This window comes from Tiliqua scincoides, chromosome 5 (assembly GCF_035046505.1).
Source record: "Tiliqua scincoides isolate rTilSci1 chromosome 5, rTilSci1.hap2, whole genome shotgun sequence".
Classification (NCBI taxonomy): Eukaryota; Metazoa; Chordata; class Lepidosauria; order Squamata; family Scincidae; genus Tiliqua; species Tiliqua scincoides.
The window spans coordinates 120,371,118-120,391,628 of record NC_089825.1 but is presented as its reverse complement, the minus strand read 5'-3'; the positions used below and the strand labels follow the sequence as shown (position 1 = coordinate 120,391,628).

The following is a 20,511-nucleotide window of genomic DNA, read 5'->3' as shown; positions in this document are numbered from 1 at the left end:
CTATTCATGGCCTCTGAGGACCGGTTTTTTGTGAAAACCAGAAGTGCCCTTTAAACACCTCCTGAGGTGTTTCTGAGGCCCATGAAGGCTTCTCCAGGCCTCAGAACACCCACTGGATGCAACCAGAGCACAGCTTTGGTTGTGCTTGGAGATCCAGGTGCCCTGGCTCACAGATTTCATTATCTGCAGGTTTCAGCATCGGTGGGTGTTCTGGGAATGGAACTCCCACAGATGCTGAGGCACCACATGTATACTCAGTCGTCATGTGGCATTACGTCATCCGCATTTGTGACATCCACATTCTGGCTAATACACACTGGACTACACCAGGTGCACATCCCTAGAAGAAAGAGATGCAAGCTAAGAGCCACTGATCTTGCCAGGGTTTGCTGACTCAAGTAATTTCAACCTCGGACTTACCTCTGGAATGTGTAAGCAGAACACAGCTTAAAGTGAGTTCAGATCACTGACAGTATAACAAGCCCTTGGGTCTAGCATGTTCACACACTCACCAGGGAATCGATGGAGCTTAGAGTGTGGTTGGCATTCAGCAGTGAATATGTGACCTGGTACACGCCATCATTGGTCTCGCTGTTTCCATAGAAACCAATGCCAATCCCAGCACTGGGGAGACAAAGAGAGAGGCATGATCAGCATCCAGGTATTGTTGACCTTGTGGCCCATTTTCTGATCTATGTGTCCCAAATTCTTCATAGGCAGGGTATTTTTTTCCTGCCAGAAATGCTTTTTTTTTTAAATTCGGGCATATGTCTCCAAAATATCATGTGAGCAAGAATTAGTTGTCATTGGTGCAGTAAACCTGTGCCTGGACTGTACCAATTGGAACGGCAGACAGGGCAGCTGGGAGCTGGCCTTGGGGCCAGGGCAAGATGCCCGATTGGGGTAATAGAAGTGCATTGAAAGTGGATTAAAGATGCAGTGGAAATGCAGACCTGGATAGGCTGGGATTGAGGTACCCATGTCTATTTTGTAATAAATCTGATTTATATTGTATAGTTTGTTTTGTCATGGCCTGGGCCCTGGGGATTTTGCCCCCTGCCCCCCTCTCTCAGATCTGACTGTGGATGGGGAATACCTTGAGTGTTCCTCTTTCCACCTAGCATACAAGAGGTTATGGAAAATGGCTCTCTCACCTGCTAGTGTCCTATGTAGAGGGATTTTATTTTATTTTTTTGCATAGAGAAGCATTCAATGACATGAGACCCCACCTGCACCACCATTAAACACTGGTTTGCTGCCTTGGGCTGAACTAGGTCAAAGATCTAGAGTAGGGGTGTCAACAGTTGTCAGCAACTGTTACCCTGCACATGCCTGATCTTGTCTGATCTCGGAAGCTAAGCAGGGTCAGGCCTGGTTAGTACTTGGATGGGAGACCTCATGGGAATACCGGGTGCTGTAGGCTTATACCATAGTCTTTCGAGACTGAAGGTTGCCAACCAGGGGTGTCAAACTCACCTCAGCCCAGGGACCACATTGTGGCATCTGGCTGAGGGCCATGGTCCGAGGGCCACCCAGGGCCACCCCCACCCCCTCCGGATGTGACCACAGCTGTGCTCTGGTCATGTCCAGAGGCTGGTCTGTGGCCTTGTAAAACAATAAAACGTCACTTCTGATTTTTCCGGAAGTGACGTTTTAAGGCCTTATGAGGCATCAGGCTGCCATTCTGAGGGCCGGCCCTCAGAACAGCCTCTGGACATGACCTGAGCACAGCTCCGGTCACGATCAGAGGTGGCATGGGTTGGGCAACCATGGAGCTCCTCTTGAGCATGCGCGTTGCTTGAAGAGTTTCCGCAGGCCGTAGCCGGCTTGCGGGCCATATGTTTGAACACCCCTGATCTAGAGTGCCCTACAAGCCTAGCAGGAGAAACAGGACTCCCTGCTTATCATTGGACCAGTTTGGGCAATGTGTTTTAAAACTGAACAAACACCACACAATCACGGCCACATGTGCACTGATGACGCACATGTCCCTTGCTTCCTGGTTAATTCCTTCAGAGTAAGTTTAGCAGCATGTATAGAGGGATGGTTCAGATGAACTCTCCCCCACCCCGTTGTGATTAAAGACATTTGCTGGGAAGTGAGGGGAGAAGATAGGGTGTGCACAGGACCACCCGCAGGAGTACTGGGGCTCAGTGCAGGGCATTCTTGTGGGGGGGCCCCTTCCCTCAGCCCCCCCCACTCACCATACAGTCATGGCAACTGTGGCTGTGGTGAAACAAGTACTAGTGGTGCCACGCATGAAGTGCAGCACTCGGAAATAGTTGGCAGTGACGTGGTGACGTCACTGCCAAGTTCCAACTGCTTCTTGGAGGCCCGTTTTGGGCCAATCGGATACAGGGGCAGGCGAGCAGGCCCAACATGCAGATGCTGCACTTGCCCTGCCAGTCTCCAGGATGCCAAGATCCTGGCTGCAGCAGCAGGTGATCTGGTTGCTGTGCTGGTGCAGGGGCCCTCAAAATGCGGGGCCCAAGTACGGCAAATTGGCTGCCATTGTGTTGGCTATGACAAGTTTCAGTACCAGATGATGGTCCTTATTGGGTCACCTGAACAGAAACCAGTGTTGGTTTCCACCAGGCCCCTGTGGAAACCTCAACTTCCTGCCCAGAGTTCCTTTCATCTTGCTTCCATCTTAGGGTTACCAACTAACTTTTCCTTGAACCAAAATAGCCCAACTCTGCTGTGGCCTTCTTGCCTAACAGATGCTGGAGACTGTGATAACCCTCCCCAGAAGCATCCTGGAGGCAGCACTCCCATGTCATGAATCGCCCTGATGCGCCTCCCTCCTTCCTTTCGGATTTCAAGTGGCCCTAGGAAAAACACCATCAGGGCCCTTTTAACCAATAGGAGTGAGGAGGGAGGATTGGGAATTTGGAGGGAATACCCCGGAGTCCTCTGCTTAGATGATTCATGCAAGCAAGTCGACCCACGTTAATTACAATATTGTTCTGGAGGTTTATATACACATTTGACACCAGCTTCTTCCAACTGTGGGCAATAACAAGTCTAGTTAAAAGCCAAGATAAGCCAAGCCAAGGGTGGTTTAATTCAGTTCTCCTGCCTCCTCAGCGGGCACCTATATTGGCCTCAGAGCTTTTCAACATTGCCTCCTGCTGAAGCCATTCACGCCTCTAACTGATTTGCACTCCTGAGATCAATGTGATGATTTGTTAGGCAGAGGTGAGAATGAATGCTTGGTCAGGCAATCATTTTCACCACTGCGTGTTCTGACAGCCTGCGCAGGTACTGCTAAACCAAATGCAGTGGTAAAAATGCATAGGATCATAAGTGTCTCCTTCTCCTCTGCCCTTTGATCTCAGCCCAGTTCTTGCATCTTCCGCCTCATATCCTTGGCATGCCCTCAGCTCTAGTAAAATTTCGACCGTACTGTATTACAAACATGCATTGGTTTTGTACCACTTTAACTGTAATAACATCCACTCAGAGACTCCTGGGGTTGTAGTTTGGTCAAGAACTGAGACTTCTCAGCTACCCTAGGGTTGGCCCATCCATAGACAACTGACAGCCCAATCCTATCCACACTTTCCTGGGAGTAAGCCCCATTGACTGCAATGGGACCTACTTCTGAATAGACATTGGGCTCTGAGGTGGTTGCCTCAGGGAGCAGATAGCAATACAGCTCTTCTCCATCTGTCTTCTCCCTGGATTGGAAAAGGGAGATGAAGTGGAAGAGGAAGCACGGAGGAGAGGAGAGTGGTGGACTAGAGTGTATCTGATGTTCTAGCCCACCATTTTCCTCTCCTCTAGACTTCCTCTTCCAGTTTGTACCCTTCTTCCTTTTCCTATTCAGAATGTGCGAGGAGCAGAGGTTAGATCATCATTAGGTAAGGCTGAACAGCATTTGGCATGGCATCAGGCAACAGGAGGTCTTGGGCCAGCCCCCCAGGCTGTCACAAATTATAGTTTCCACAGTTCCTTGGACATATTGTAAACTAGTTTAGGTTTATATAGCATGGATATAGGCCCTTACAGTTGTGCTAGACATGACTGTCAGGGCATGCCCTCACATCTCACTGTAATCATCTGATCTCTGTCCACCATTGCTGAAGGTTCTTCCCCATCTGCTGTCCATGATATTCATTTACTTTGCCATATCTTGTCCTGTCTACCGGCTTCTAAAGCACAGTGTGTATACTGACCAGAGCAGTTTTCAAAATCATCATCACCACCATCATCATCATCACCATCATCATCATCATCATCACGTTTGAATAGAATGTTCATTTCACAATGGATCTGCACTTATTTGTCAAACAGCTGCACTGAAACACAGCAACATTTACTTTTTTGGACAGGTGGTTACTGGATGGGGCAGAGGATAGACAGGCAGCAGTGCACGGGTGCCTGTGTGCATTTCTTTGCAAGCAAGTGCGCTAGCTGCATGCATGGCGAGATGCATTTTCCTCCCCCATATAGTTAACCGTTATGGGGGTGGGAAGGGAGAGCTGAAACCTGAAGAACTGTAAATGTCAAAGGTACCCACAAAACTTCCCCAAACAGGGACAATTATTTTCTAGAGACAGGTATTGGAAAAGAGGAACCCTCTCCCCATAAACAGCTGGTGCATATGTCAGAGATGGATGCAAATGGTCTTGTTTGGATGGATGGGTTGAAATAGCTGTATCTTAATAATTTCCCACACTCTTGATTCAAGGCTTGAACTGGAAATACAGGAAAAGTGCAGGGGGGGGGGCATTTGAAAAGCAATTCTTCTTTTGCTAGCTTGGAGCGCGACTTGTGCATACATCCTCAGTAGCTCCTGCTGGTCCCACAATTGCCGTCGCCTGCAGTGAATTTGGATGAGGATTGGCAGGGGCATCTCATGTGTGAATGAAGTTACAGGCGCAGGTGGCTGTGCGCATTGGCTGTACTGTAAAGCCCCCTATATGCTTTCAGAGCTGAGGTTTTGTCCTGAAGAACCCAGAGCAGGAATGAGGTGGTTGTGGGGATATTGGCAATACCAGAAGAAGGAGTGCAGATTCGGGCAGGAGAGAGCAGGAAAGGAAGGATGGGAAGAGCGCAAAGATGATTCAGGGAAGCACCAGCAGCAGCCAGGAAAATGTCTAAGCTCCTTATGGCAGCTGGCAGGGGATTGGGAAAGGATTTGCAGGGAGAGAGAGAGAGAGAGTGAGGGGGGGTAGTGCACAAGAGAGGCTCCTGTATCTCACAATCCTGTCCCCTCCCCTCCCCTCCCCTCCCCTCTCTCTCTCTCTCTCTCTCTCTCTCTCTCATTCCCAACTGGCCCATCTATCTGTTGCTGGCTCCTGACAGCCAGCACTTGCCCATCCACCCCCTGGCTTGCTCCTTAACTGTAATTATGAAGCATGCTGGGTTGGTAATTATAGTCTTTCTGGTAATGACACAAGTGTGCAGGAAACAGCTGCAGCGAAAATGTATGGGATTAACCCAAGAAAGACCAAAACAGCAGCCGTCCCTCATCTCCACACACCCATATACCTGAGCCACTCAGTTCACATGTGGGTTTCCACAGATAACCAGAATTTGTGTTTTAATCTAGTGTTTCCTATAAGGGGATTTTGCCGGGAAGGGTGGGTTAATAATAGTTTTTAATAAAACGTTTGTGGATGGGATCAGTTGTGAATCAGAATGAATGAATGAATAAATAAATCCCTCTCTCTTTCCATATATCCTGTCCAGTTCTTGATCCATCTCACTACTGTATATCACAGTGTTTCTCAAACTGTGGGTCAGGACCCACTAGGTGGGTCGCAAGCCAATATCAGGTCGATCCCCATTCATTTCAATATTTTATTTTTAATAAGACTTGATGTTATCACAATATGTGACTGCATTTGGGGAAATGTTACAGGTCTGTACTTTTGACAGGCTTGTGTGTATATGCTTTTAACAATGATAGTCAATGGGACTTACTCCTGGGTAAGTGTGGGTAGGATTGCCTGGGGTGTTGCCCTGCCCACTGTATGGGAGGAGGACCATCATGGGGGTGACATGCTGGCCTCTTGCACCAGGTGACACAAACCCTAGTGATGGAGGGAACCCTAGCCACTGGAGGGAATCGGTGTACAACTGCAAGGACCCAACACAGGGAGCCAAATATGTTTCAGATCATTTACAGGTTGTCTCGTTTTCCACTGGGATTCCATTCCGGAACGCCTAGCAGATAAAAAAAAAGTCAGTGGATACCAAATCAGTGGAAAAATAGCTTTAAAAACCCACTTCCAGGTTTGTTGCTCCTCTATTGTTCCAGAATGCATTGGTTTAGACACTATACCACATTCAACCACTAGATGGGATGAATAATGGAATCTAATGGAATGCAACTGTAATTACTTAATAGCGCGAAGGTAGGAAATTGGATTTTGGTGCCTTTTTTCCCTTGCTACAAGGCATTTAAAGGTGGACCTCAGAATCAGTGATAAGCCAAATCAGTGGATACCAAATCAGTGGGTACTAAGGTCCCACCTGTAGTTGTATTTGATTACTGCCAAATGTGTGTGGGCTAATTCCTCTGTCTTGTACTCATTAGCTCTGGGAGGGAGGATCTCTGGGAAGTTTGCTTTTTCTGGAGCCACTGGCTAGAATTCTGCTTGCATGCTTTCCATTACAGATCCACAGATAATAGCCTGGTCCAACACAGTATACCTAAGCCTGTTGATATCAGTAGACTGAAGCACACCTAACCCTGCATAGGATCAAGCTGTAAAAAGACTTGGAAAAGAAAAGAAAGCTGAAATGTAGGGGAGGCCAGTTATGTAATCGCCTGGAGGGGCCAATCCCCAGAGGTCTCCCCGCAAGGACAGCCTTGGAGGCCAAAGAGAAATGCTAGCAAATTGGAATAGAGTTATTGCATCTTTTTTTTTTCTTCTCCTAGGGCAGTGGTTCCCAACATTTTTTCACTTGCGTACCCCTTGGCAGCCCATTTCCATAAATTTTACCCCTCATATTAGCCCCACAAGGCATTCTAATGCTAGCCTTGTAAGGCATTCTAATACAGACTTGCCTTTTTCCACCATTATTCAATTCTTTTTCAAGCACCCCTAAAAGTCCTAGCAAGTACCCCTGGAGGTACATGTACCCTAGGTTGGGAACCACCTAGGGCCATTGGTGTATCAAAAACAGTTATTACAGGTATATATGAGCATATGGGCCAGTACATCTATTTGTGGGCTAGTCAAATGTGGGTTTATTTCCAAGGCTGCATTAAGTTATACTTGGCGTAAGAAACCTTTCATTTCTCAGTTTAAAGAAGATTGCTCTTTCAGAGATCAAGCATGAAGCTTCAGAGCATAGCACTTGAGGTTAAACTTTAAGAGTGCTTGAAGAATACAATGAGCCCTGGCATGTTTAGGGATTTCCTCCTCCCAAATAGCAGCTCAGGAGGACAGCCCTGTTCCAGACTGGGACTGCAGTGGATGGGAATGGGAAGAGTTTGCCCCTGCTCCTGCCCAAGTCTGGATCCGCTCTCCCCTTCTCGACTACTATTTGCCCCAGTAGAGAAGTTCAAAATAAATTCAAGCCAAATCAGAACCAGCCACCCATCCATACACACGTCCAGCCCTTCACATCCATTCCTGTCTGGGTTCAGGTCACTGTAACCTTATGCAGGGTACCTGAGAAGGTGGGAGCTCCCATGAGAACTTTCCCATTTGGTGTACCTAACTGGGGATATCTTGCCTGAGTACTCCCCAGAGTCCTGGAGCCTGTGCTGCACCCGTCAATCCACCTGTTCCTCCTTCACACACCAATCCCCCCTTCAAGCCATCATCTCCCCCTTCTCCCTCCCTTCCTCCCTATCCCCACCCAACTCTCTCACAGGTCTTTGTGTCCCCCCCCTCCAGCTCTGCCTCTTTCAGTCACACCAGGCCCTCTCTTTCTCTTTCTCCCTAAATCTCATTTCTATGGCAACCACATCCCTCCTCCTCCTCTCACAGCCTTGCAGGGCAGGAGAGAGGCAGCGCCATTCTCATGATAATCAAGCTTTTTCATGAGATGGAAGGCAGTTCCCAGACTGAGGGGTGAGGGGATAAAAAGCATAGGGTTGGGGAGCAAGCCTTCCTGGCTCTGGTCCCACCCCTTTGCAGACCCCCTCTATCTACCACTCCCCCCCCCCAAGAGGTCAGGAAGCCTTGTTCCCACCCCACCCTTCTGTAGACCTGCTTGATCTTATTCCAGTGTGGCCAAATGATCAATTTGGAATCCTCCACATTTTTGTTATGCGGAGGGGGAAGAGTAATGCCAGCACTTCCTCCACATTTTCTCATAGCTACACCATGAGCTCCTTCACCTCAGGAAAGTGCCAGGGCGCAAGGTCCAAGTTGATCCTTGCAGGCGGATCAGGTCCAGGAAGGGGGTTAGGATACGGCATGCACCAGCACCGCTGATCTCACCCCCTCCTGGGCCTGATCTGCGCACCTCGTTCCCATCCCATTCCACTCCCCACTCTTCCCTGCACCTGTGCTGGGCTTACCTGGTCCAGAGGGTGTCCTGATGGCCACTGGCATGCACAGGAAGGCTCCAGCCTTACCACTGGCATGCTGGCTACTAACACTGTCCCAAAGCACTTTACGGCGCTTGAGTGGCAGTGTGTGCCGGTGGAACATGCTGTCTGCAGGTACAGTGCTTGAATAGGTTTGGGCCATAAGCCTGCAAAATGTATGGAGGTTTTCAATGTCTTCATTTTCCATGCCTACTTATACATGAACAAGCTGACAATGCTATCACTTTGTGTACCCAGCTGTCCTGGACTTAGTTGCGGTCCAGTGGAGGCAGGAAAATGAGGTGGGGAAAATGAAGTTTTTCCTCCATTGGATGGACCAAGGCGATTGCCTTAATGTCCAGCTTGGGAGTTCTCCAGAAGCATCTGCTTGGCCACTCACAAGATGATGGACCTTAGTCTGAACCAGTCAGGCTCTTCTTATATTCTCAGATATGGTAATTTTCTCCATTGGGTTTGAGATCTGAGATCAGGGTTGCCCCATATGCTTGTGCCCCAGGCACTGCCACATCTAAGAGGATACCACTCACATAGGGAGGAAGAGGAATGCTGGAGGAATGTCACTTCTGGCAGGGAGGACGGGGCACCTTTTTCTACTAGCACAAAGGCACCATATGGGCTCGGGGCAACCCTATGTGAGATTATATCAGGGGTCTCCAATCGTTTTAGCCAGAGGGCCGCATGAAATATCTGGCGCAGTGCTGAGGGCCAGAAGCAAATTGAAATATAAAATTTAAAGAAATAAATTAGAGATGGAACTTAGATGAGTGAATAAATGAATGAGTGGGCTCATTCACTCAGCCTCTCCAGCCCTCAGAACACCCTCCAGATGCAGTCAGCTCTGGTCATGTTCAGTCGAGTGGGTGAGAGGCTTTCAGGGGACAAGAGGCTGGCTACAGGCCAGATAGAGGCTTGCTGTGGGCCGCATCTGGCCCCTGGGCCGGGTTTTGGAGATCCCTGGATTATATCAAAGTTATATCCCTGGCATTTGATCCATGATGGCTGCTTCAAACAAGCTGCAGTCATCAAATAGTGAACATTCATGTGTGTGAACCAGCCTGTAGTGGACTGGTTTTGCACTTGCTCAACATCTAGCTGGACACCACATTTAGGACTAGGAAGCAATTTTTCCCTCAGGTGAGTGGGTTGACCTCTTATGGTTCCTGTTGCCCCCTTATTCTGTTCCTCTGCATATACCCACCTCCCAGAAAATGTCTTCTAGATCCTAGCTTTTCCCCCAGTCTAATGCACCAGAGTACCCAGGAGTCTTGGCACCACAGCTGGTGGAACCACTATTGTTTCTCTGATGAGCAAATGCCCATGTCATTGCTCTGGGCTGGTTTCTGTGCTGAAAACGGGTGGCATCTGGCTGCCGGACCCTCCTTGTCCATCCGGCTGGAAGGGTTATTTCTCCCGGGGCTGGATGAATAAAGGTCCTTGTGCTAAAAATATTTCCCAGCCACTTGTCCTTTCAATACACTCCAAAGAGCAAAGAGATCACATAGGTCATCCAGGCAGCAAGGGGCTGGAGTAACATTTGTATGAGCTGCGGTCTTCACTCAGAGACAAAAGGGACTGGATGCATGAAGAAAAGAGATATGCATCTATAGTAAAACTGTGTAGTATTTACCCTACTATAGAAGTTGTTTCCCCTCTCTTCATGGTGCAACTACACATTACATATAGTCCCAGTATTCCTTTTTTTTTTTAAACTTAAAAAAAATATACACTGCAACCTTTGAGCAGTGGCATATGATAAGGCAATGTACTAGATAAAATGCCAGCAGCTGCTGTGTGGGCGTTGAGGGGAAGAGGAATTTCTGCCCACACCTTTAAGAGTCTACAAGGCAACAGAGGGGGTTTTGTGTGGAACAGCAGTAATTAAACTGTGGAACTCCTTGCCACAAGATATTGTGATGGCACCCGGTCTAGATGCCTTAAAAAGGGGATTGGACAGCTTTATGGAGGAAAAGTGCATCATACGTTGCAAGTCATGATGGGTTATAGAGGGTAGTCTAACTCTGAATGCCAGGCGCAAGGGAGTGGCCACAGAATGCAGGTATCTTGTTATCTTGTGTGCTCCCAGAGGCATCTGGTGGACCACTCCGAGATGCAGGAAGCTGGACTAGATGGGCCCTTGGCCATGTTCCAGAAAGGCTTTTCTTATGTTCTTATGTCTTTCCCCCAATATCTTTTTTTTTTAGTTCTACACCTGAAGCTGGCTATGGCATACTATTCCTCATCCATCTTCCTGACACCTACAACTAAGGGTGGAAAATCTTTCTCCCTGATTATTATGCAACAATTGCCATTGGTTTGACCTGGTGAACTGTTTCACTGGACACCGCTGCTGCCTTGGAGGCTGCAAACTAATGCGGAAGACCAGTGTGGAACAATATTCCTTCTAAGGTGTGAGGCCAAGTGGCCGTGTGCCTCTCTGCTGAGCTCTGCATAGCGTGGAGCTCTGGAAGTTTAGTGATGATACAGCTGACGTGGAAAGAGAGGAACTTCTTAACCATTTTCCCTCACTCTGATCTTCTCCTGAAAATAACTTGCCTAAATGCTTTTACCCAGGAAGGTAGAAACAACTGGGTGAGAGATTTTGGGTTTTCACTTTCTCATCAAATTAAAGCGTAAGAAAGAGAGCGAGCGAGCAAGCAAGCAAGCAAGCAAGCAAGCCTACAACTTATTGTGGGAAACTATGATAAACAGGTATGTAACACTTGCAAATTTGTTGTGTAGATATGCCCCTTGAGAACGGCAGGAGGGCTGGTTTACTGTCCAAAGATGAGTAACACATTTTTGGGGAACTGGTAACATTACAGCAACAGAACACATGCCAGGAACAAGGGATTTATCATATTGTAACAGCTACTGATGTGCTAATTAAATAACATGCCAGGGTAGTAATATGGCAACAAGAGGGATTCAGTAACAAGGGACTGACATTCATTCACCTCAACTTCCTAGAAATTAGAGTTGTAAAGCTGTATCAAAAGGAATCGGCAGATGTTCTAATAATAGGTCAATTATAATCCAGGAAGATCACACTACTAGAAAGCAGATAATAGCCCATCAACAGGGAATTAGTAACTTCATAGCAATACAGGAGTAGCAGTGTTGCTGTGGTGCACAAGAAACTGGTACTCCTCTAGTAAGAATGGACTGGTAATGGTTCAAAAACATCATCCTAATTACTTTCTAGAAGTAAGGGGGAATGGGATGGGATCGCTTTAACACAGTAATGAGTAGTAATGATCTAGAAGGGATGTAGCATCATTCCAGCAATGTGGAGTTGGTAACATTCTAGTTACAATGAACTACATATCCAATCACTGCACTCCTCAAAGATTCTAAGCCTTTTTCAGAAGTGTTTGGATAATGTGTGGCTTGGCTCTAGAGAGGCGTGTGAATTGTGTACCACTTGCGAAATGGAGCTTTCCTTCTCCATCCTCTGTTCTGTAACCTCAGCATTTCCCAAAAGTCAATCCTGAAGGTCAGGGATCCTCCAGAAATATGTAAGATGTGAAGCAGGAACTGTTGATTAAGGGCAAATCAAAGGAAATCCTGCTCCCCATGCACAGGTGGAAATGTTGTTCTTCTCTTGGAAATGCTAGTTGGGATCCAACTGAATGTATTCAGGTTCTACCCCCAACCTACACACATTCATGTCTATGTTTGAATAAGTCTATGTGCCTACACACTACTTGCTCTGGAAACAGACATACGCAGGTCTGCATGCAAATTCACATCTGAAAGGGCTCTAGTAAGAATCCAACAACAAGCTGCAAAAATGTTCTCTAGAAATTCTCTGACAAAGGGCTCAAAGCCCTCTTTACACTGGTCTGCTCAGGATTGTACCACCTCATTCCCAATTTGTTGTACTGCATGTGTAGACTAGGCCTGGGCGAGTGCTATCTGAATAGAGTTTATATGGAAGCCCCCCTGCTTCCCTGCTAGCTCTCTGGGATGGTTTTGATAATCTACTATGTCAGGGATAGGGTTGCCCAATTGAAGACATCCCCAAACCTGGGATTCAAGATGTGGGGCCTGGTGATGTAGCAAGGTGGGGAAGGTGCATAAGAACATAAGAACAGCCCCGCTGGATCAGGCCATAGGCCCATCTAGTCCAGCTTCCTGTATCTCACAGCGGCCCACCAAATGCCCCAGGGAGCACACCAGATAACAAGAGACCTGCATCCTGGTGCCCTCCCTTGCATCTGGCATTCTGACATAACCCATTTCTAAAATCAGGAGGTTGCGCATACACATCATGGCTTGTACCCCATAACGCATTTTTCCTCCAGAAACTTGTCCAATCCCTTTTTAAAGGTGTCCAGGCCAGATGCTGTCACCATATCCTGTGGCAAGGAGTTCCACAGACCAACCACTCGCTGTGTAAAGAAGTAAAGGTGCTGTCATATGATTCCCAATGATTGCTTGACTTCCACACACACCCCCCCCCCCAATCTACCTCCTCCTTTCCTTTCAGGTCAGCAGTGCACACTCAATTTTGTAAAAGAGTGGGAAGAGGAGAGGTGGTGGAGGTGGAGGGAGATTGAAGATTAATCTGCTTATCAAGAGGGTTGATGGCAGCCCTCCAAGTTCTGGAGACCTGATATCTGGCATCACTTATAGCACTTGTAACTGTATCACTTGTAACTGGAGAACCAAGCAGAAGAGGCCTCATTCTGCCATCACCAGAACCTGTGGGTGCTCTTGTTCCTGCCCAGGCATGCCACAAACTCCTGATGCTTGTGTCACTTGTGGCCATCCTGCTACAGGCCTACAAAGCCATAGAGTAGGACTACTATTCTAAGCCCAATACTTGGCATCAAGTTTTCTTGAAATCTGTGTGAATAGTTTTGGGGTTGTATATATAGGCCAGTATCCTAGCATATAGATGATGCATCTTAATATTGGTGGTTGTTCAGATGCTATTGCCCTTTCTACCGGCCAGCTTGCATGATCGGTTAGCCTGAGATGACCTCTGAGCTCACACCAACCTCTGTTTTGCTTGTATGTTCAATGGAAGAATCAGATTCTGAAATGAGTAAGAGAAAAAGCAAAAAACCAAAATACTACTAGAAAACATATGGGACTCTTAAAGTCAATAATAAATGAACATCAGCCATGGAACGCTGCCAGTTTGAGGGGGGGAATAGCAGGGGGGTGGGCATGTGTGTGTGCTACTTAACCCCTTTCTTTCCAGCTGTTTTCTCATAAACAAACAAAACGACCCTAGTCTGCTTTTCCATCTGTGGGGGAAAAGATACAGGTCATGTATTTTCCCCTGCAGTTGGAAATGCTGCTGAAGTTACCGATTTGATTGGATGAACAAGTGACAGAGAAATGGTCCCTTACACAGCCTCTTCTCTGCTGTTCCTCTGCTCCTGTTTAAGCCTCCTGCGGTTGATTTCATTTAAAAAGCAAACCGTGGGGAAGCCATTATTATGCTCTCCTCCTGCTCATTGCCTAGTCTGGTTCTGTCATGCGCTCTTAGCTAACTTGCTAGGGCCGCAATCCTATGCATACCTGCCTGGGAGTGAGGCCCTCTGAACTTATCAAGGGCTTATTTCTGAGTAGACATACCCAGGCTTGAGCAGTCACCACCCAATCCTAACCTCCACTGGAACAGGCAGGCTGGTAGGCCTGATCTGTACCCAGCGCAGAGTCGGGGCTGGCTGCGGCTTAGCTTGGGACAAGGAGAATTAATTTTCTTTACCTCGGATAATACAGCAGCAGCCCCAGTGGGGCTACTCAGATCTGCTCCACCTAAAGAGGTGGCCCAGATCTGAGCAGCCCAATGCTGCAATGGGTTGTCCTTGAGTGGAGTTAGGAGTTAGAATCTGGCTACATGCTCTGCTCGGCCGCAGGCCACTCATCGCCCTCCCTCCCCGGCCTTGGAACGCCTCTGTTTCGTCCTTCCCACACCATCCCCAGTCCCCCATGCCTGCCTGACTCGAGCAGTGCGAACGTCCGGTCCTAGGGCTTGCTCCAGCATAGGAAGGCCAGCGTGTCTTTGCACCGGCCTCCCCGACTCACAAAGAGGTGCAAGTGTGCTTTATAGCACATTTGTAACACTCCTGGGTTGGCACAAGGGACTTGCGCTGGCCAAAGGAGCACTCAGTATTGCATTCCCAGGCACTTAACAGGTGCCCATGCTTTTCTATAGAATTATCTACGTTGCTTATCTGAGAAAGTCCTTGTTTATGTTCATGGCTTATTTTTTTTTTTTAAGTTATAAATTGCCTTTACCTTACAGATTCAAGGTGGTGTGCAAGAAAAATGATTTAAAACACCACAAAACAAAAAGCAGTGGTAAAAGCAAAACTTATGGAAAGAACAGAAAGCGCTTAATTTCCATTACACGAATTCATAGCAAATGTGCAAAGCAGAAAACCCTTCAAGCACACTGGGAAACTGGGAGAGAAGGTACCAGTGGAGCCTCTGAAGGTCCTGGGACGTCGCTCCCTGAAGTGACTTTTTGTATGTGCAGACAGAGATGGAAGAAGTTTAGTTGTTCCTTCATTTCTTGTTTGCCTAGATAAGGCTTGTTCTTTCAGAATAACCATGCTGGGAGGAGAATTTCCATTGCAGAAACAAGCCCTATGTTAAATATTCTAAGCCCTAAGACACTGCTCCTTTTAATAGCTGCATAAGGAGTACATTTTGACTCTTGCTACTTCTCATAAGAACAGCCCCACTGGATCAGGCCATGGGCCCATCTAGTCCAGCTTTGTGCATCTTAGTGACCCACCAAATGCCCCAGGGAGCACACAAGACAACAAGAGACGTGCATCCTGGTGTCCTCCTGTGCATCTGACATAGCCCATTTCTAAAATCAGAAGGTTGCACATACACATCATGGCTTGTAACCCGTGATGGATTTTTCCTCCAGAAATTTGTCCAATCCCCTTTTAAAGGCATCTAGGCCAGATGCCACCGCCACATCCTGTGGCAAGCAGACTAACTACACGCTGAATGAAGAAATATTTTTTTTTCTGTCCTGGCTCTCCCAACACTCAATTTTAGTGGATGTCCACTGGTTCTGGTGTTGCGTGAGAGGGAAAAGAGCATCTCTCTATCCACTCTATCCTTCCCGTGCATAATCTTCCACCTTCATGGAAGAAGTGGCACCTGCTGAAATTCTTCCTTTGGACACAAGCCAGTTGCAAATTTTAAGAATCCTGCCTTGTGTCAAGTCTGGCAGTCTCATAATGAATATCCTCACCTCACCTTGCCTTGAACCATGAACCCAGACTGTCACTCATGAGGGTAACAAGTAAGCAACGTCTCGGGCAAGGTGAGGGCGACAAAATGCCATTACCATAAACAGGATGGTATGTATGTAAAGCTCAGGCCTAGCCGTGAGGCCAAAGCCAGCGCATAGCAACCCCTTAGTAACAGCTTTTGTTCTTCACGCCATGGGCCAATCCCGCCTCCATTGTTGGGGCTCTTTGTTGTGGGAAGGATTTGGAACCATTGTGATGTGGGGCAGGGTCTCTTTAAGCAGTCCTTCCCCCCCCACCCGCAATCTACCCCAATTGGGGCCAAGGACACAGAGGAACCATTGTTCCCACCATGAATGGGTACAGTCTTGGCATGAATGAGAGCCTTCTTTTTGTGGTTGCTGGGCTTGTTCCCAAAGCGGCTGGGAATGGACCCTGATGCGACCCTTGTCAAATCAGGACAGGGATGGGGTGCTGTTGGTGGGAGGGGGAAGGATCCGAGCTATGTTTTCCTACTGAGAAAGTGGGGACACTGGAGAAAGACTCTCACACTGGGGACTGGGTCATGGTGGGTTAGCAGAGAAGAAGGCAGTAGCTTGGAATGGGTCTGGTTTAATCTTCCAGTCTTTTCCCAATGCTTAATGTCAGCTTGTGGGCCCAAACTGGCCAAGCTCATCAGGGAAGTGAGTGAGGATGTAATGCTTTCGGGGAAGGGGGGGGGGATCTTGTAGAAATGTTGCCCTCCACACTAAAAATGAACACATAAGCCACTCTTACAGTGATTTTCAACCATTTTCATCTCACATCACAGTGATAAGGTGCGAAAATTGTCAAGGCACACCATTAATTTTTGGACAATTGACAAGGCACACTGCACTGCTGGGGGGGGCGTGTTCACACCCTCAATGGCCCTACTAATAAATGACCTTCCCCCAAACTTCCGGGGCACACCATTAGCAGCACACCAATGTGCCCCTGCAGACTGGTTGCAAATCGCTACCTTAGAGTGTCCTTCTGAACTATGCTTTTGCAGCAGGTGCTACCAGTTTTTCTTATACAGTACGTGCAATGACGTATTTGTCAACATTTTTACACTAGTCCTAAGCTAGCTCTTCTGTTACTTTGTGATGAGAGATGTGATCATGTTTTATGCAAGAATGTAGTTGTTTTTCTGCTAATTGCTGCCGTGTTGGAAATTGGTCTGCGTTGGCATGGTGCTGAGCCTCTTCTGTTGAACTGGTGGTATAAATGAATATGGCAAATAGCCCTGGCAGAAACGCTCACCTATGCAAAGTTCATCTTTCTAAAGGTTTGGCCAAATTGGAAGCTTCTGATAATAACTGGTTCCCTTTCATTTCTTATAGAAGCAGAGATGTATCCATTTGGCATCCTAATGACCTTCAGTTGATGTTCTGGAGAGATGTACTCAATTCATGTATTCCCTTTCATTTCCTGTTCCTATGTAATTGACTGAGCAACTCAAAGGCTATTATGCTTGCTCTTTGTTTTGGAGACTGTGTGTTTCTAAATTCTTATACGTATATAAAAACTAATAAAAACATTTTCTCAAGCAAAATGGCTGCAGCACATAATATGAGAGATGTGTGATCTCAGTAGCAGTATTTTGATGTCTCTATCATTCTTTGCTCCTTTCCAGCACTGGGCAGGTTTTGATGGTGCTAAAGGTGATGCATAGTTAGGTCTTTTATTGATTTATCATGGGGAATATTTGAAGAGGCAGAAGTGAAAGAAGCCTCAATGCCAATTTGCACGCTTTAATTAGTTTTGGGACCGCAGAACAGCTCATCTCTCCATATCTGCCAACTCCTTGAAGTTTATTTTTGAGTGAGAAATCCAGGAATCACAGAGAATCTACGATGATCTCTTTTGTCTGGGCGAGTCATCCAACGCTCTCTGCATGTAATAGAACCTGACACTGTGTCTGTTTAATGAAAGGCTTTGTAAATCTTTCTTGTGTTATATATACATATATATTCCTCTCCCTGTAGTTAAGGCCAACTCCTAATAGGAAAAAGTCACAGCCAGCATGGATGTGTTCCAAGGAAATGAAAAGATCCAGGATATTATTACTGTAAAAACTGGCTCGGAGACCAGGTAATGCACAGATACCCCCAACCATTTGAAGCTCCTCATTCTACATATCAGATATTTCACACACACACACACACACACACACACACACACACACACACACAGAGAGAGAGAGAGAGAGAGAGAGAGAGAGAAATGGATGCACAGCACTGACCATTTTAAACGAGGAAGCCAAGTGAGAGAAAGGATTTAAAGCAACAGGGCATTAAGATCCAGCGTTTTGTTGGACAAGAATGGGTTCTTGTCAGCTGGAAAAGAATCTTTACAACAAAGATGGAGATCAAGAAGCCAAAATTTCTTTGGAAAATTCTTTGGAAAAACAGTTAGAAAGGCGACAAGGTCTAGGGGGTCTCAGACATCCCCCTCCTTGGTTTTTTAATGAAAAGAGAGCCATCTAATAAAGAAGGGAATGGTTGAGAACCAGGATTCCTGAGAAAAAAGTGGGCTGCCCAAGACTTCATGCCACCTGAGGTGCCAATGCCAAATGTTACCTCCCTTACATGCTCCTCTGACACTCTAGTGTATCACTCTCCTCTTCTCCACACTCCTGCTGTGTCTCCCTTTTCCTTTTCCAAGCCAGTGAGTAGAAAGAGGAGAGGAGATCAGTGTAGGGTAGCAGGCAGACAGAAGTGGCCACTCACCACCAAACTACTGACTGAAGGCCCATGAAGAACACGCACCAACTCACCACCGTTGCACATGATCACAAATGTTCTGTAAGGCACAACTGCAATAGCACCAGCCCAGCACTAGAGCTGGCACGGTGCAAGCCCACGCTGGGCCAGCACCGGTAGGAGGCAGGCAGACTACTGCCTGGCGCTCTCATGGAGTGCTGGGTAATGAAGAGGTTAGTGGGGACGTGGGGGAAGGTGGGGAAGGCATTCTGGGGTGGGGGTGGGCAGGGAGAGGCATGGCAGGGGAGGGAGAGGGGCAGGAGGGAGCAAGACCAGTGGAGTTCAGCTCCGCCAGATCCAGAGCCCCATGTTGTGCCTCTTGGTCCGACACAGAACTCCTTTACTCTGCACCAGCAAAGTGGCCAGTGCAGAGTTGAGTAGTTTAATTTCCAAACTACTTTACTTAGTCAGGGGAAGGGGATGAATGTCCCCTTCACCCAAGGAGATGCCGGGGGCTGGAGGCAGCTTCCCAAATGCCCATAGGATGCCGTGGCAGCCCTGTGCACTGGGCAGCTCAGTACTGGGCTGTGAGGCAACTGCTTCAGTTGGCCTCACGGATTGTTCCGAACCTGAGAGCTGTGCATGCTGTGGGCATGGGACCAGATTCATGGGTGCTTTTCCACATGGCCCAACAATTCTTATTTTCTAGGATCAACCCCTGCTTCTTGGTAGCTGTAAAACAATGTGCCCTATTTTGTGTCTATTTTGTTTTTCAGGGAGATGTTAAGGATGCTTTTAAAACAGTGTGTGCATAGTCTAATTTTCAGATTCCAGTTTCCTCCCCCAGGTTCCCTATGAGTTAAATGTCTGAATGAGGAAAGGAAGGATCTTGACTTCCAATGCAAGTTAATATAAACAAAATGGCAGTGCACTATCCCACCCCTACTGGGTGCCACTGGGATGCCTAGCTAGGCAATAAACGTTGCTGAATGCGTTTGAACTGCAGCTATTCTTTAAGTACCACCAGATCCAATGTGAACCAAAACATTCTATTAAAGAGTTCTTATGCTTTCCAAAAAAGAAACTGTTACTAACGTGCCCTCCTTTGGAAACTAGTGCAAAACAGACTGTTCTGTAGTAAATGAATACAGTGTACAGAGAAAACCTTTTAGCACTGTGTAATGGCATAGACGGAGGGTGCACAAATACTTCTTCTTGGTTTCAAAACAAGGGTGTGTACCAAAGCAACATTAAATCAGGAGCCTGGGCAGATGTCCCTCCAATACGAGAAGCCTGAACCTTCTTTCTTCACAAGTAAATGATAGGTACATACTAGTGAATGCTGGTTCAATTGTCAATCCTGCCTCCCTCATACTTCAGGTGGGTTTCCAGCTGCACCTTTCTAACTGTATAGCTGCATGTACATTGATTCACTTCTGCATTGGTTTGATTTGGTACCTTTTTGTTGCAGTTTTTAAGAGCAAAATATATTTAAATAAAGATGCTTCAGGAATGGTATGGGGGGGAGTGGGTTTGCAACTTCACACCTACCAATGAGAGCTGTGCACAGTCAGTTTCTGCTACAAATTCACAGAACTGCCCCCCACCCCAAAATCAACCCCAGAAAGAACAGAATGTCATTTGAACAGAATGTGGTGAGTGTTCTTCCACAGCTTCCCCACTACTCAAACAGTGTTACTTTTATATACAGTCTAAGATAGTATTGCAGATGGACTAGTATATTTTCGTCAGTGAAATACTGTTTCTGGGAAGGGAATTTTTCCTTTTGGAAGGGCGGCGATAGAAGTGCATTTCAATCCTGAGCATCACCGCAAGGTTGGGCAACATGTGTTGGGTGGGGGTAGGGAGAGAGGGAATAGTGGCAGAGACAAGTGGAGTTGGTGGGGGTTTGGGGGGGAAGAGTGCAGGGCCTGGAATAACAAACAGACAAAGGGGCCTGGTGAGGTGGTGACGGGGTAGAAAGAATGGGACACAATTTCCTATTCTCCCAGGGGAACAAGAGACCCATTGTGGCATC

General features: G+C 47.2%; 1 protein-coding gene and 1 pseudogene across 3 annotated transcripts in view; one reads left to right on the top strand and one right to left on the bottom strand.

Annotated features, from left to right (window-relative positions):
- The window catches only part of TTYH1 (tweety family member 1), a 74,789-nt gene that overhangs the window by 27,762 nt on the left and 26,516 nt on the right, over nucleotides 1-20,511 (bottom strand). For all 3 annotated transcript variants that reach the window (XM_066628121.1, XM_066628119.1, XM_066628120.1), the window contains exon 3: nucleotides 513-624. In XM_066628121.1, the coding sequence (XP_066484218.1) occupies nucleotides 513-624 (112 nt within the window). The remainder of the gene's footprint in view (nucleotides 1-512; nucleotides 625-20,511) is intronic.
- LOC136654844 (5S ribosomal RNA) lies at nucleotides 1,307-1,423 on the top strand (annotated as a pseudogene).